Below are 17,134 nucleotides of genomic sequence, written 5' to 3'. Positions count from 1 at the left end.
AAGCAGATGCTTAATCCTAAGAACAGGAAAGGCTTTAAGAGATAGTTGGGAAGGAGCCACGCTGGAAGTGGACACGGATTTCCCAGGCAGCGGGACCCGCTCGGGCTTGTGCAGACACCTCAGCCCCCTCTTCTCTAGGTACATAAAGCCCTTAGGGTTTCTCTGCTAATGTCTCTCATTCTGCCTGTGAAAGGTTAGAGGGAAAATATGTGCAAGAGCTGCATCAGGGGTCAGCGTAAATTGTCAGGGTTACTGAAATCTACTGTTACCCAAGCAGTAATTCCACACAATTACAGCTAGTTTTAAATTGAACCGGCCAAGCTGCAAGCACATGGTGCTCAGATAAGGTTAGTATTGCACGGATTGAAAACTTTTTTAATGTCTTGTGGAATTTCCTCCTTTTAAGTGAGCAGAAGGCTCTTCTGATGTGGGTAAAAAGCCAGTGAGTCACGATCATGCTCTTTTGCTGTATGTTTCTGTGAATAACTTCATGTCTGCTGGCACTGTCCAGCAGTTCAAAAATCCAGTGGAAATGTGCTCGAATCAGGAAGAGCTGCTCCCTGCAAGCCCTTGGGCAGCAGCCTAAGAGCTGCGAGAACTGAAGGCATCTCTTGAGCTCCTCAAGACGCTTCTCATACTAAAAGTTTGACTCAATAGCCCGAAGTTACCAGAGTCCTGCCTGGAGCTCCTGATCCCTTCTTGTTGGGCTGGTGATGACCAAGGGAAATAAACAACTTTCATCACTGTCAGGATGTGGAAAAGAGTGCACCCAAAGATGCAGCCAGGTGAGCAAGAGCTGGCTGGGGTGGCTGTAAGCACAAGGTATTTTTCCACCCAGGAGGATTTTTTTTTTAGATAAACGCACTATCTCTCGTTAAAATAACAAGTGTAATTTGGAAAAGAAAAAAATCCCCCTTTGCTGCAGGGTATTTCGATAGATAAGGTGAAGGAATCTCGCTTTGTCCTTGCAATGCTGGTGCACGGGGTAGGATGGTGGGTGGGATGTGCCCGGTGCTGCCTTGCCCGCAGCATCGCCGCTAGGAAAACACTTTCCTATTTGATCCACGTTCCTCTGAGACCCGACAAATTCATTGCCTTTAGCTGCTGCTTTGATTTTGGGCACAGGCTGCTGTGTAATGAGGAGAGGAGCGAGGAGGAGAAACGTTACGCAAGGAAGCAGGGAGGGCAAGATCCAGTGGGAAGGATGTAAAGGAAAGTTCAAATTGCTGTGGGGTGGGAGGTGTAAAAATTGGACCATTTTAATGTGTCCTTCCAGATGGGACATCACATGTGCTGTGTCCAGCCTAGAGGCACATGCTTCTAGTTGGTTTGGAAGCAATATAAATTGATAAGTGGTTTCAGCTGAGACCTCGTTTTTCCCCTATGCTCAACTGCTAATTTTCATTTAACTTAAGAGGTACGAGAGAGACTCTTTCAAAATCAGCTGCTCTCAACCCAGAAGTTCAGGTGTCTGGTGGACCATGAGCTCAGGGTTTGAGGATGTGACCACACCGTTGCTCTTAACGCTTCTAGGCATCCCGGGGATGGAGTAGGGACAAAGTGGAGCTTCCAGGTTAGTGCCTGGTCTCTGTTCCTGTTCTAGCTCCTGCCTAGAAGACTTTTTATTTTCCTTCCTGTGGCTGCTTTCTATTTAGAAAAATCATATTAGATTTTTGCCTGTTCTTTTTTCCACAGTTCATTGGGCCGATTCTTTTGTTTTTGCAGTTTCTGAAATATTCTGGTCTCTTTTTTTTTGACTTGTAAATGGCCAATTGCCTTGAGATAGGTAATTAAAATGCAAGCGAAATGCCTTTGAATTGGTAAGTGTGCGAGCTGAAACGTTTCTCATAACGTTCTTGGCTTCTTTGGAAAAATGATTATGCAGTTCCAGGAAACGTGGTATTTCACACTGAAAATAACTGAGTTTAAAAAATGAGAAGCAAAGAAGAGGGGAAATGAGATGAGGAACAAGAGGTGGGAAGAGAAGGGAACAGAGAAAAGAATGCATAGATTATGACCTAGACTAATAGTTCAGACGGGACACTGGTCATGCTCAGCCAAATAGGGCTCAAATATCATAGTAATTCCAGATTTCTGCAGGCAATTTTACATAATTCACTTATATAAGTAACGCTAGTCAAATTGATTTGTAACACAGTGAATGTGTCCTATTGACACTGACATCGGTGAACCAGCAGCTCCAGAAATCTCAAGCTCCTCTTGTGTCTACACTGAAAACTCTCATTATTTTTTCCATTTTTAAATTTTTTTATTTATTTAGTATTTTATTTTATCCTTTAATTCTCACCTCTGTAGCTCCTGGCACTCGCTGCTCTCTCTACTGGCTGGAGCCAAAGTCAAGACCTTTGGGTTAAGGGTTGCTGCTACATTTCTAGCTGCCACACAACTTGATCATCACTTTTAATATTTCATTTATACTCTTGTAGCACCTGAGTCCTGCTTTGGGCTTGAGATCTCTAGTCATCGAGCACACAAAGAGGAAACGCTCTTGATGTGTCTGGTTCAGTATGGTGATGACTACAACAAAGGCTATAAGTTTCAAATGTGAAATTTGGACTCATATCTTAGCAGGGATCACCAAATATGCTTAAATTTATTTCGCTTTTTAACTGTTGAGGCAGTATAGCTAGACTCTGTGCCTTGAAGTCACAAAACCTCATAAATGTTAAAATGTCAAAAGCTCTATTCCAGAAAAAAAGTCATAAAAATAAGGCTATAAGGGCCTGGGAAAGGTCATCTTGTCACTGCTTTGCCTCCAGGTACCATCACCAAAGCCTCAATCTGCAGCAGGTAGTGGAGGTGCTTAGTGCTTCCAGTGAGAAGCAATTTGGAAAAGCCCTGGATAACATGTTGCTGCAAACACACGTCGCTTGCAAACAGATTTCTTCCACTATATGTGCTTTGAACTTCTCTGACATTTACCACTTTTGCTAGCCCTTAGGTGTTTACTATTCATGTAGTGTCTCCGCTGTTTGTGTAGTGTCTTTATACCTCCAATGTTCAAAGATTTTTAGTTCATTGTTTAACAAATTGTTTGTAGCTCTGGGATTGTTTAGACTTCGTCAGTGATGAGACACCAATGAGCAGACTATATTTTTGTTTAGTTTAATGCCCCCTCTCTGTTGCCCGTGATTTCTGTAGAAGGGCAGCATAAAAGAATGAAGGTAGTAAGAGAAATTCAACTCTTTTAGAAAGCAAAACCTCTCAGTAGAGCACTGGGGAAAGTTTGTTAGCCTGTTAATTCAGTGCTTTTGACCCTGCTTAATCATTTCAAGTCAGTCTCTAAGCTTGAGCAGCAGTGGTCAGTGCTACCTAGTTTTCTATCCTGGTGTACGTTTCAGCATTGGTATGATGTGTCTCTGTTGTATTCTGTGCAATACTCAGTCGACTGGTAAAATCTTTCTGAAAAAGACAACCTTGGAGCTGTAATCTTGGGAACACAAGATTCTAAACATGAAAATTAAATCACTGTCAAATTGAACTGAAATACAAGAATTGTCCTCGTGCAGTATTGTTTGAAATACTGAAATGGTACATAGTATTTGATGCTATATCCCTATCTATAGAGATCATTTTCCTTTTACAGCTAGCAAACCATGTGTTGGGAATCTAAGCTAACTGGTAGGTATCAAGTGTTTTAGAAATAGAAAGCATAAACAAGAACAAACTGCAGTCTGTTTGTTTTTAAAAACACCCCCCTCCCTCAAAAAAATCCTATTGCATTTACCCTACTGCGTAATAAAGTGTTATAAAACTCTGCACTGTTTTTCCTAATCGTGGTCAAAGCTGTTTGTATAGTGAAATGAGTTTGATTATAATATTTATGTGGATGCTGTGTGTAACCCATTTTCTTATTCAACAGGCTGTCAGCTGTAAAGGCCAGCATAGCATCTCCTATACGTTATCCAGAAACCAGACTGTCGTGGTGGAGTATACTCATGATAAAGATACAGACATGTTTCAGGTAAGACCCTGTTACAGATTAATTGTTTTTTAAAAAGCAGCGCTGAGTGTTCTCTCTGTTCTGAGAAAATTTGATGGCCAAACTCTGTTGCTTCTCTGTGAGCACTCTGATCTCTCAATCCAGTGCAGCAGCTGTTAACATCTGTACTACTGCTGTCTTCCAATTAATCAAGGAGCTGGAGTGAAAGAACATCAAACATGAACATGTCCTAGAAATTGGACATGGAATGGGGAAGGAGGAAGGGTGTGAGAAAGATGGAAGGGATGGAGAAGCTGTGTCCTGAAGGAGACAAACTGAGAGGCTGTGGAGTCTCCAGCCTTGGAGATACTCAAGAGCCGCCTGGATTGGGTTTGGGCAACCTGCTCTAGGTGACCCTGCTTGTCCTAGGTGCTGTTGAAAGGCTCCTTCCAACCTCAACTGTTCTGGGAATCTGAACCGATGGAAAAAAATAGTAACAAACACCCTGTTTCTGAGGAGTGTATAGATATATCAGTGGTGTGGGGGACTCTGCAGAGTTTCTCTAAGCTGCTTTTATGCAGCGTTTTCCCATGAATGTATTTGTTTTTTTTACGTCGCCTAATATTCTCGTAGCCTGAGTTACTCTTGTACACAGTGCTTTTTTGATGTATGATCTGAGCGATCAGAAACTCTGTGTCACCTTAAACTTCAAGCTGGAAAGAACAAACAAACACAACCTTTTCCCATCCAGACTAATCATGTTTGTCTAGTCCATGATCTCTGTAATTGGAGCATCTTATCCCTCTTCAGTCCCTCATAATTTCAAGGCTCAGCAGTTGAGTGGTGGTGACAGAAGAATGTCAAGATGCAAATATTCTTGCTTCATGTGGCTTCTGTGTGTTTATTTTTTATTTATACATTTGCTCCTTGTAAAATTTTCCCAGTGTGACTTGGTAGCCTGTGAATGATTGGATCCAAATAGTGATTGATAGGAAACAATCTTGTTCATGTACTGCTGTCTGAATGGGTCGTTGGAAAATATTGTACAGCTGGAATGAATTGCAATAGGTTTTCTATGTGGACTAGCAGTTGGAAAATGAACCCCTGAAGGATGAGTTACTGTGATATTTGGATATCTCTCTGCAGGATTTTAATTATCGAATGCTCTGAGTTGCTCCTGTGAAACTCTCTATATATGTTAGTAATTCTGAAAACTGGATTTTTTCCCCTACTTGTGTTTACGAATGTAAATAAAGAAGAGTTGCAGAACAGCTGCTCTTCTGTTTATTTGGTAGAGATAACTCTTCCTTATTGTCCAATACCCTTGTGGTAGCTACAGCATTTATTTTGAGGGGGTGTCAATAAAAAATGAAGAGTTTGGGGGTAGTTGTCACGCTGGTGAAACCTGGCAGCGAGGAGGAGCAGCCCAGTTAAACAGCCTGTGGTTTGAGGCACTTGGCTGAGGCCCTGGATGAAGGGAGCTAAGGATAACCGGCTCCCCAGTATAAAAGGGGTAAGAGCTGCTTTCTGGGCTCCCCGGGACAAGGGGGACGTGGAGCTGCTGGAGAGGGGCCAGCGCAGAGCCACAGGGATGGGGAAGGGGCTGGAGCAGCTCGTGTGAGGAGAGACCGAGCGAGCGGGGCCTGTTGAGCCTGGAGGAGAGAAGGGTGAGAGGGATCTGATCAACATGGACAAACACCTGAGGGGAGGATGGAGGGAGGAAGGGGCCAAACTCTGCTGGGTGGTGGCCAGTGCCAGGACAAGGGGCAGTGGGGACAAGGTGAAGCCCAGGCAGCTCCGTGTGGCCGTGAGGAAGAACTTGTTTGGTGTGAGGGTGCCCGAGCCCTGGCCCAGGCTGCCCAGGGAGGCTGCGGAGGCTCCTGCTCTGCAGATCTTCCCAAGGCGCCTGGATGCGCCCGGGTGCCCCGTGCTCTGGGTGTCCCTGCTGGAGCAGGGGCTGCGCTGGGGGATCCCTGGGGGTCCCTTCCAACCTCAGCCATTCTGTGGTAGTGTAGAGTAGGCTGGTTAACGTTTCTTCCCGTTTCCCTTTGGGATTCACTGACCTCTTGATCAGAAGGAATTTGCTGCTGAGATGGCTCAGGGTGCCCTGCTGGACCCAGGGACCCGAGTGCTTGCGGGGCTGGCATTGCAGTGGGAAATGGGAAACTCTTGGAGGTGATGGATGCAGAAAGGCTGTGTTGTTCCCCTAGCTTGTAACGGAGCTGTTGGACTAGGTGACGGTCAGAAGTAAAGCAACCTTGGAAAATATGGGGAGCCTACAGCAGGGCCAGTAAGGAAATTGAAAAGGTCCTGAAGAGCAACGATCAGACTGTCTGTAGATAAATACCACATCCATTAAAGCTTTCAACTACAAAATGAGAATGGTTGTATTTCCGTGCATAAACCTGCCAGTTGTTAATGGGTTTAAATCCCCCCGTGCACGCTCTGTCCGCTGCCTGCTGTCGTTTGGTCACCAGTTTGTATTTGTGTTCAGTGACTGCAGAAGATGGTTTCATCCTAGGAAGAGGTGGTCTCTGCTTTTTTTATTTTCTTTTTTCTGGAGATAATACGGAGATTTATTTCCAAGTAGAGGTACTTTAAAAGGATTCTTGAAAATATTTAAAGATCTGACCAGGAATGTTTTTTTCCTTCCTGAAAGCTGGAAGCAATGCAAAGGTTGGTGCTTTTCCTTCTTCCCCACTTGCTCAGCATGTGACTGAGTACAATACAGTTGTCTTCTGCTGGGTGGTGGTAGCCAGGACTTCGAAACTTGCAGGTGGCCAAGTGCTTTGGCAGGTTGACCTGGCACCTCTTTGATCCTGATCTTAGTGTCCTGTACCCAATATCAGCAATAGTCACATTTCCTGCTGGACTTGTCATTGTAGCGCGTTATGGGGGATGTTCTTCCCCCATAGAGGAAAAGAAGAGATGAGGATCTGTTCTTTTAACAGCCAGAAGGTTGTCCTAACGTGGTCCATGTGGCATCTCCCAAACTTAGGTAGCTTCTTATCCATATGGTGCTAAAAATGAGGATTTTACATGACAGTTTAGGTACTGTGCTGTTGCTGATGCATCAAGTTGCATGTGGTCCTTCATCATATGGCTGGCCAAGACTATATTGATTATACCTGTCAGTCGCACTAAAAGGGGTTGAAATGTGTAGCCAGTACCATAAATCTATATAGGAAGCAGGTAACTGAACACAAAGACTTGTTTTTTTTTTTTTTGAGTGGCCCTTCAAAAGATGCGTGGTCGAATTCTCCCTTGCTGTCAAGAGGGAAATTCGCTTGAAGTCTGAGAATCTGCAGCTGTTAAATTATTTATTGGCAAGTTGTCTGCTTTTCCCTCGTCTCTGAGGAGTGGGGGGTTTTAATAGAGCTGCTTTGACTGACAGGAGCCACTAGCAAATTGACTGCCTGGCTTTTATAGCTCTTACCGGGAGCCCGGAGTGGGGAGGGAAGCCGCCTGATGCATCAACCGGGAGATTTATGGTTGGCTGTTGGGAATAACTTGGGGAAAAACAGTATGGAATATGGCACAGGGCACAGGAGGATTCCCAGAATGCAGTCAGCAGCTTTCCAGGCAGGGTCTCCTCTGCTGTGAAAAGAGCTGGAAATAAAAATGAGACAGGAGAAGGAAGAGGAATGATGTTGGACGTGGAAAAACAGTACCATGATCAAGGCTATTACTTAAAGACTAGCTTTGAAATACTGAGCTAGGTGTGTTGCTGCTGCTGCCTGACTGCAATATGAGATGAGATGAAAATTTGGGGGAAGAAGTTGATGGATAAGTGTTGTCGGTCTCAAACTTCTCATTTCTTACTGTTTGGCTTGCTTTTCCAATGGGTCTAAAAAACATTCTTGATGGGAAGCATGGGAAATTCCCATGGTTTGGGGATAACTTCCAGCACTTCAATCATTTTGAGCACAATATTACATGAAATAATTCTCTGAAGGCTTTTTTAAAGTGCAAGAGAAAATATGGAATACTAGGTGTCCTATAGGCCTGGTCTGAGAAATGAGATGCATGAGTCAAGGAATTGTTTTCTTGCTCAATTTAAAGTAATTTCAGAAATTCCAAGTAGAAAAGGCTTTGTCCATAGGTGTTAATGCTCGCCTCTGAATGTATTCTGATTTCATACTGACAATTTGGTAGGACCTGATTAGGACTGGGAGCTGACCCTTGTCTGCTTTATGGGACAAGATGGCAGGATTTCCCGCTCTTTGGGCATTTAAAAGCTTTGATAATGATGTATTTTAGAGACTTCAACAGACAAATTTGTAAAGGGAAAGAAAAAATTCTATGTTCTGTACTGCTTATCCTTGACAAAACTGACTGTTCTCTATTGCTATGAGAAATCATGGATAAGATTCTTGCTGCAGGTCAATGCTGACATTTTAGCAAGAATTACACTGGGTTATGTATTTGGAAATAGTATTATAAATGGAAGAGTACTGCAATTTCCTTGATAATTTTTAGTTTAAAATCGTCAAATTGTATAAACTGGAGCTAGCTTGTAAACTGTCTCTTGGGTGTTGTGGTAGTCGCTTTACTTTCTGTGGAAGAAATGAAGTGCAATACTCCAGGCTGTTTTAGTGCTTCATTAATGGATTTTTCCACAACAAACTTCATGCATTTTATACTTGGGTTGGGAGTTGGGGCATGGAGAGAACTGGATGCGTCACCCAAGATGGGAATTTCAGCATGTGTTTGAGCCCTGCACCATTCCCACCAGCTCACTTGTGACAAGTTTAATATTAAAGGCACCACTTAAAACACTTAAACTCGAGAGGTTTTGTTAGTGTTTAAGGAGTCACAGTGAATTTGGAGTTTGTGGAGATGTTCAGGCACATGATGGAGCCAAGGCAGTGTTCCCAGGGCTGGCTTTGAAGAGCAAGAGGCCAAGCAGGACGTGGCTTCTCAGAAGACATTGAGGTCACGCTTAATGAGGAGGCTGTGTCATTCATTCGTGTGGGTTCTTGATGTCTGAAATAGTTTCATGTCAAGAAATTTTTTACTCTTCTTTTCCCATTTGACCGGAATGTGTCCGTCAAAAGAACATTCATGGTTTTGTTCCTCAGATCTGGTTTCTGGGTTAAGTTCAGAGTTGGTGTAGCAGTAATCTGCCTGTAGAAGAAGGGATATAATCTCACTTACTTTAGTGAGTTTAGTTTAGTTTGCATGCAAAGATCCCTTTGCCTCTTTTGTAGTGAAACTATCTATTCCAGATGTCTTGTTATTTCACATTTTGATATCTTTAAATTTATAGGTATCATGATCATGATTTATAGGTATCAGAGGGACCTGGACAGACTGGGCGGTGAGAAACCTCATGAGGTTCAACAAGGGCAAGTGCAAGGTCCTGCACTTGGGGAGGAATAACCCTGGACACCAGTACAGATTAGGAGTGGACCTGCTGGAGAGCAGTCCTGCAGAGAGGGACCTGGGTGTCATGGTGGACGACAAGTTGACCATGAGGCAGCAGTGTGCCCTGGTGGCCAAGAAGGCCAACGGGATCCTGGGGTGCATTAAGAAAAGCGTCTCCAGCAGGTCGAGGGAAGTGATCATCCCCCTCTACTCAGCCCTGGTGAGGCCACATCTGGAGTACTGCGTCCAGTTCTGGGCTCCCCAGTACAAGAGGGATGTGGAGCTGCTGGAGAGAGTCCAGCGCAGGACTACCAGGATGATCAGGGGCCTGGAACATCTGCCCTATGAGCAAAGGCTGAGGGAGCTGGGCCTGTTCAGCCTGGAGAAGAGGAGGCTGAGGGGGGACCTGATCAGCGTGTATAAATACCTCAAGGGAGGCAGTGAGGAGGAGGGGGGCGGCCTCTTTTCAGTGGTGGGCAGCGATAGGACTAGAGGAAATGGCTTCAAACTGAAGCATCGGAAGTTCCACAGGAACTTAAGGAAGCATTTCTTCACTGTGAGGGTGACAAAGCACTGGAACAGGCTGCCCAGAGAGGTTGTGGAGTCTCCTTCTTTGGAGATCTTTAAAACCTGCTTGGATGCAGCCCTGTGCCCCGTGCTCTAGGTGACCCTGCGTGAGCAGGGGGGTTGGACTCGATGACCTCTGAGGTCCCTTCGAACCTTCGGCATTCTATGATTCTATGATAAAAAGATTTTCGCCTCTGATCAATGGTGTCTTTTCCCAAAGAAAGTTTTTTTCTTCTTTTCTAATTCGTTTGCTCATGCATTTATATGATGAGAAGCAAATTTAATTGTATTGTGGACCTGAGTTACCTGAGTTTTCATGTGCTGAAATACAGATTCTGTAATCGTGAAGGTTAGGTAGCTTTTAGTTATGGTGTATTAAAATGGTTACATTATGGATCTAAGATCATCCATTATTTTTACAGCAAATGAACTTGGAACTAGAACTATGAATAAAGCTCTCAGTAAAACCATTTCCAAGCTGACCTTGTCTTAATTGACAGTAGACCGTGGTAAATAATTTGTAAAGGTAGGTTTAGGAAATGTCACAGGGACAATCCTTTTCTGCTGTTGACAATATTCCTTCAAGCAATCGCTGTAGCTGTCCTGGGCAACCATACACAGCAGCTGAATAAGTGAAAATTAGTCTTGCAGTGTAAATTATGCATTTGTGTCTAGGGTGGAAAATTGGTCTTTGATTGGATCTTGCCTTCCAAAAACTCAGATTGCTGATGTAATCAACACTAATGTGACAAGATTGCGCCCTTAATGCTTGTTTAGTTTTTTAAATTATTTTTTCCTCCCTTGTGACTCCTTATAATTATGCCACCATTTTAATTTTTTTTTTTTTTTTTTTTTTTTTCAGGTTGGGAGGTCAACAGAGAGCCCCATAGACTTTGTAGTTACAGATACAATTTCTGGCTGTCAAAACAACGATGAAACTCAGATTACACAGAGCACCATTTCGCGCTTCGCATGCAGGATTGTTTGTGACAGGAGCCCTCCGTATACAGCAAGGATTTTTGCAGCTGGATTTGACTCTTCTAAAAATATATTTCTTGGTGTAAGTACTACAAATAACTTCCAAATATGAGCAGAGTTCATTTGTATTCTGCATTATCTTCAAGCAGCAAAATTTACTTTTGCTAGTTGATATCTTACGCTATGATAATAAGAGTCTAATATCAGTATATCAGCCTCAGTATTAAGTAACAACTGCAGTTTAAGTTTGCTTCCTATGTTCTTGATACTCAGGGTGAGTTTAAGTTAAGCTGTGATAGTTTTGAGCGCCAGAGACCAAGAACACATGGACCACGTGTTACAAACCAAATGTGCACATGGTTCTAATGCTCCAATTGAGTGGTTAGGAGCATATATGTTAATACTGCCTTTGAGTAAAGAAGGCATGAGTCTCACCTCTGACCTGACCCACAGTTAGAGATGCTCCTCAAGGGAGTTAAAGTAACAAATGGCAATTGGAGCTTCATAACAAGTTGTTAATTAACCACTGGGAGATTGACATAAGGAACTTAAAATCCTTATTTTTAAAGGTATGTCTAAGCACAACTGGAGAGTGAAGTAATGTTACATTTTAGACAGTGTTGGTAGAAGTATATAGTATTTGATGACTGAAACTTGAGAGTGTAAAACCTGTAGGCAAACCCTTTTCTGGGGTGGTTGTGTCACATACAGGAAAAAGCAGCAAAATGGAAAAATCCTGATGGCCACATGGATGGGTTAACAACCAATGGAGTGTTGGTCATGCACCCAAAAGGGGGATTTACCGAAGAGTCCCGGCCTGGCGTTTGGCGGGAGATCTCCGTCTGTGGTGACGTGTACACGCTCCGTGAAACAAGATCTGCACAACAGAGGGGGAAGCTGGTAAGTCCGAAGTAAACAGGTAATTAAAACAAAATGAAGGATACTTATTTTCTGACACTGACTGGATGTGATCATGTTGTAGAATAGCCTTGTCCATACGCAGGGGCATGGCAATCATCTGGTAGATGTGTGCCAAAGTAAGACCTTAGACAATAAGACAGTCTTTGCTTTTTATTTAATGCCACTTTTCCGACTGAAGTAGCATATACTTAAATAAACCTAGTTCTGGATTCTCTGTCTTTTAAGTACTTTCTTGGGGCACGTGGAGATCTGGAAGCAAGTACTGTGGGAAAAACAACTCTGTGTGCATGTTTCCAAAGGAAGAGTCAACTTGCCTGCAAGCCTGGTTTGGATTTTTGCAGCTTCAGTTTGATTGCCTGCTAGGAAAAGAAAAACCTCTTTAAGTAGATTCCTGTATTATCCTCCAGAGCTGGATGAACTTTGCCATTATCAAAATTGAGAAGTTTCAGCAATGGCTGGGACCTGTGGCATAAAGAACTGGGCCAGAGATTCCCACGAAAATGTGCTTCCATTTCTCCATAGAAGCTGGAAGGGAATCCTCAGAGCCCTCCCTTTGTACCTCCCAAATCCTGGGGGCCAAGGAAGGAGGGTGCTATCTTCATTCTTCCTCTCATCTTCCTTCCTCTCAAAGACAGCAGAACTCCACACATGGAGCCAGCCCAGCTCACTCGAGCAGACCGACTTCCACAGAATATTTTGGACTTCTAATCAGGACCTGGGTAGAGGAGAAGCCTGGCTGGTCTGCAGACCTGGAGAAGCCTTCATGGTTCAGCCTTGCTGCTCTTCAAGGGAAGAGTCTCCAGGGAGGGAGATATTTTGAGAGCTTTGTAGCCACGATGCCCCTTTTGCAAGATCACCACCCAGCTGCTAGACTCCAAACTGTGAAAATAGCCTTGAAAGGGGCAGGTGGGAGGAGAATTGCCCCACTCTGCTCCTGTGTGCTCAGTCTTGCTCTGTGCAGCAACCTTGAGTTCCTGTCACTTCACTGGTGTTATCGAGGTGTCCGTACCCTGCAGCTGAACTGACTTTGCAGCTTTGCCATGTGCTTTGCAGAAGACTGACTGCTTTAAGGGCTGAAGAAGATGGAGTTTGAATATTTCGTTCTTCTTTCAGTAGACACCCTGTGCTACACAAATTGCTTTGCCACTTTAATGATGGCAGCCAAATACTGCCTCGGGGACCGGGAGAGATGATGCTGCAGTTGTGCCCTTTGTACGTGGTTAGCAAGACACCGTGTTAGTGCTGCTAAAGCAAGGCAGTGCTAAAGCAAATTCCCTCTCCTGCATCCAAAATGGCTTAATTCTCATTTAAATAAAATTACGTGGCACACTGCTATTGATGTGATCAGTATTCACTGATTGGGTTCATAAAACCAAGTGCACACTGTATAATGATTTGAACACAGTGCATACTAGGATACTTTTTGCTCCTCTGTTTGTGAAGGAATTACCCGAGACGTGCATCACATCAAGGGTTCTCATCTCTCCACCAGCCCCTGGATTTTTCTGCTGGCTGCGCTTTATAGTGTGACTTTATCTATCGTCTGTATTGCATCATCTACATGTTTTGTGCAAGGATGATCCACAGTAAATCTGTGAATTTCAACTGGATTAAAATGTAAATGCCAAATTGGTTGTCGTTCTTAGTATTCTCATGCAGGCATGATGATTTCATGTGACCTACTTAGTGGCCAGGCTGTTTGTTTGGCTGTCGTCGTGTTTTCTACTTGCTTCCTGTGTACAAAGCTGGGCAGCAGGTCTGTTTGTTTGCCCGGATGCTTCTTTTTTAACATATATTCATCGCTGCTAGACTGCGAGCAGTAGTATGAATTGCCTATATGTTTGTTGACAGTAAAATGAATTAGAGAACACTTTAGTGAAGTGCCATGTGTGTTTAGCATAATCTTTTGAAAATGTGTTACAAGCACCTGCTTTACTGAGATGAGAGAAACCTTTGTGCACACTGGGTTGGTATCTCTTGTAATACCTCATGGGATACAGGGCCTGGTTTTTAGGAGGATGAGAAGGGTGGGTTAAATCTCTGGGAGCTGAGCCTGTATGGCTGTAGTTGCAGGAAAAAATCAGCTGGCAATTTGCTTTATGCTGCAATGGATTTCTGAGAGTGCCTGTGTGGCTGGTGTGCCTCTTGTCCTCCCTTAGCATTAATGTCCCTGCAGAAAAGCCTTTTGCTGCTGCTGCTGAACACGTGGGAGCTCGTGCCCCTGCAAAATGCTTAATATTAATATAATACCCCACAAAACAAACGTGGGGTGTGAGTAGCAGGACAGCTGTTCTGTCCTGGTGGCGGTTTTAATCTGAAGAGGATCTCTTGCTGCACAAGCAGCTCTGCTCAGCTCTGTGGACAGAGAATACGGGGGATCAGCCTGGCTGCCCTGCAAATGCAGCCCTAGAGGATGGCGAGTTTCCTCCTCACTCCATCAGACCTATCGTAAACCTGGCAGAGGCCTCCTGGAAATCAATGTTAAAGATAGAGGAAATAATAGCCTGCTGAAATGTGTGTATGTGGGGGGGGTTCTGAAGAAGTTTGCCTAAAGTAATTCTTCAGGAAAAATATTACAGGAAGGAAAACTGGTCTGTGGTAACTAGTATTGCTGTAGCACGTCACTATAGATGCTGATTTAGGACCCTCTGTGCAAGCATGGAATAAAGCATCACGCTGCCTTATTATCCAAGTGTGGGACAGGAGATAACAGGTGGATATGGACATGGGAGCATAAGGAGACAATAAAGCAGTACGAGCTAATATTCTAGGGAGGGGTAACAGGGTGGTGAAGAGGAGGATGCCTTCCCAGAAGGCACCCAAAAGCAGCATCTCAGGCTCACCCGCTTATTCTTGTGTTCTCCCCCTAGGTGGAAAACGAGACCAACGTCCTACAAGACGGTTCTCTTATTGACCTGTGTGGAGCCACCCTTCTGTGGAGAACAGCAGACGGGCTGTTCCACACGCCCACGCAGAAGCACATCGAGGCCCTGCGGCAGGAGATCAACGCTGCCAGGCCCCAGTGCCCCGTGGGGCTGAACACTTTGGCCTTTCCCAGCATCAACCGTAAGGATGTGGTAGAAGAGAAGCAGCCGTGGGCTTACCTCAGCTGCGGTCACGTTCACGGCTATCACAACTGGGGACATCGCAGTGACACCGAAGCCAACGAGCGCGAGTGCCCCATGTGCAGAACCGTTGGTCCCTACGTGCCTCTCTGGCTCGGCTGCGAAGCAGGTTTTTACGTGGATGCCGGGCCTCCCACTCACGCTTTCACCCCCTGTGGACACGTGTGCTCCGAGAAGTCTGCGAAATACTGGTCCCAAATCCCTCTGCCTCACGGTACTCATGCATTTCATGCTGCCTGCCCTTTCTGTGCAACACAGCTGTCCGGGGAACACAACTGCATCAAACTAATCTTTCAGGGCCCGATTGACTGATGTCATTTTGCGGTGATTCAAATAACATGCTCTTTAACAACTTAACTGTGAAGTTTTTTGCCACTAACTCTAGATTTTACCTTTTTTTATAATGTTATTAATAGGGTGGTCGGGTGGGGACGGGGAAGTGACAGGGGGATTGTGAGGGACCACGGTGAAATGGGATACATTGATACCTGGGGCGTGACAGATATCAGTGGTGTTGCATGCTCAGCAACAGCATAGTCATGAAGTCTTCTTGGTCAAAATGTAGTATATTTGTAATCTTTTTATTAGCACCCTGGATCAGGAAAAGGTGTCTTACTGATTTTTTTAAGCTAAGATTTTTTTAAGGGGAAGGTTTTTTCTTCTAAACTTTGACAAGCCTTTAAAACCTATTTTTCAAAGCTAGAAGGAACGTGCAGAATGTAACTGTCTTTAATTTGCAATATAATTTAACTTGAATAGTTTCTCAAGGAGCTAATATAGAATGTGTGGACAACCATAGGTGAATGTTCACTAGAGATAATTGGTTATGTAAGAGAAGTTAGCTGCCTAAATTGTAGAGTATAAATGCTATTAAAATATCTATTATGGTATAACACAGCTGGCCAAAAAGGCACCAAGGATTACTTGAAACTGAGGAAATCCTGTTTGCATTGATTTCCTTTCAGTGTGTACTAGATATCCACTGTTTGTTATGTGTGGAATATGGCCCTTTTGTTTGACTTCTTTTTGTGTTTTTTTTTTTTTTTTTTTCTTTAATCTGCATCTGGTGAAATTGCTTTACTTTTTTTATTTCATTTTTTCACATATGTAATTCTGGTTTTCAAGCCACTGTTTTGTATATGTGTAGTCTGGCCTCTCTATTTCTGCTTACCTAAGCCTGCCCTAACCTTGCATGCCCACAACCATTGGGTGAATTAAAATGTAGCAAGCCTTTAAAAATTGTGTTCCTGAATGGGTAGTACTGCAGCGAGGCAGGCAGTTTAGGTACTATTTATGCAGAATTTACTTACGTAGACCTGAATTCAAGAAAGCACTTAGTCTGTGTTTAAAAATAAGCCCAAGAATGGCATTGTTTAGATTCTCAAGTGCTTCAGTGGGTTGTGGTTATACGCTGTTGTGCTTCAAAATAAAAAAGCAATTAAAATAAGCTTTTTAAGCTCACTTACTAGCCAAAATGCTGGGAGAAGAGCATCCTTTCTAATTCAACTGGGTATTTTTGCTCCATTTTCAACTTGCTACCATCTGTCACCTTTTTTTTTGTTTGTTTTGCAGATTGAGATGTGTTTGTATCAATTTTTTTCAAATGTTTGCAAATCAAACAGAATTCAAATGTAATCAAATATATGCATCGGGGTGGTACATCCGAAGCAGATCACTTGAAATTCCTGGCTTTTCAAGAGAGCTTATAAATGTTTACTATGAAAATAATTAAATCAGAAATTCATATGAGGTGTACTCCTCCTCCTGCTGGTTTCATTTCGTGTAGAATAATTTACTCCTTGATTATTCTTTCCTTTCTATACTCTCGGTATCTGAGGTATCAATATATCCAGGTTTAAAAAAAAAAAAATTGGGAGAAAAATCATAGCATCGCTAGATGAAAATGATCATTCAAATTGAGTTCTGCTTAATCAGCCATAGCTTTTGGCTCTGTTTGTGCCCTTTGTATAAATATATAATTTATATGATTTTAATATATTCTGTATATATACTTGAATCGGCCTGTTCATATTTCGGTTGTAAAATTGTTTTATAGTTAACCTTATAAACATTTTGCGTGTCCCTTGCCGATGGTTATGGGACATACTTGGTCTGCTGCTGTTTTTAATATAATTTTGCTGTGTAAATGTTCAGCATTTTAATACTTTGAAAATAGCTTTACTTTTTATTATTTTGCTGTAAAAAAAAAAAGAAAAAAAAAAGGTTTGTTCTG

At 43.2% G+C, this 17,134-nt stretch overlaps 1 protein-coding gene across 1 annotated transcript in view; it reads left to right on the top strand.

Moving 5' to 3' along the window:
• PELI2 (pellino E3 ubiquitin protein ligase family member 2) overlaps positions 1-15,934 on the top strand; it is a 65,627-nt gene extending 49,693 nt beyond the window's left edge. Inside the window, exons 3-6 of the mRNA XM_026051551.1 lie at positions 3,884-3,985; positions 10,740-10,937; positions 11,567-11,755; positions 14,647-15,934. Coding sequence (XP_025907336.1) covers positions 3,884-3,985; positions 10,740-10,937; positions 11,567-11,755; positions 14,647-15,213 — 1,056 coding nt within the window. The 3' untranslated portion in view covers positions 15,214-15,934. The remainder of the gene's footprint in view (positions 1-3,883; positions 3,986-10,739; positions 10,938-11,566; positions 11,756-14,646) is intronic.
• The last annotated feature ends 1,200 nt before the right edge of the window (positions 15,935-17,134 follow it).

This window comes from Nothoprocta perdicaria, unplaced genomic scaffold, assembly GCF_003342845.1.
Source record: "Nothoprocta perdicaria isolate Ctin4 unplaced genomic scaffold, notPer1 scaffold_76, whole genome shotgun sequence".
NCBI classification, from domain to species: Eukaryota; Metazoa; Chordata; class Aves; order Tinamiformes; family Tinamidae; genus Nothoprocta; species Nothoprocta perdicaria.
This window is presented reverse-complemented; position numbering and strand designations above follow the sequence as displayed.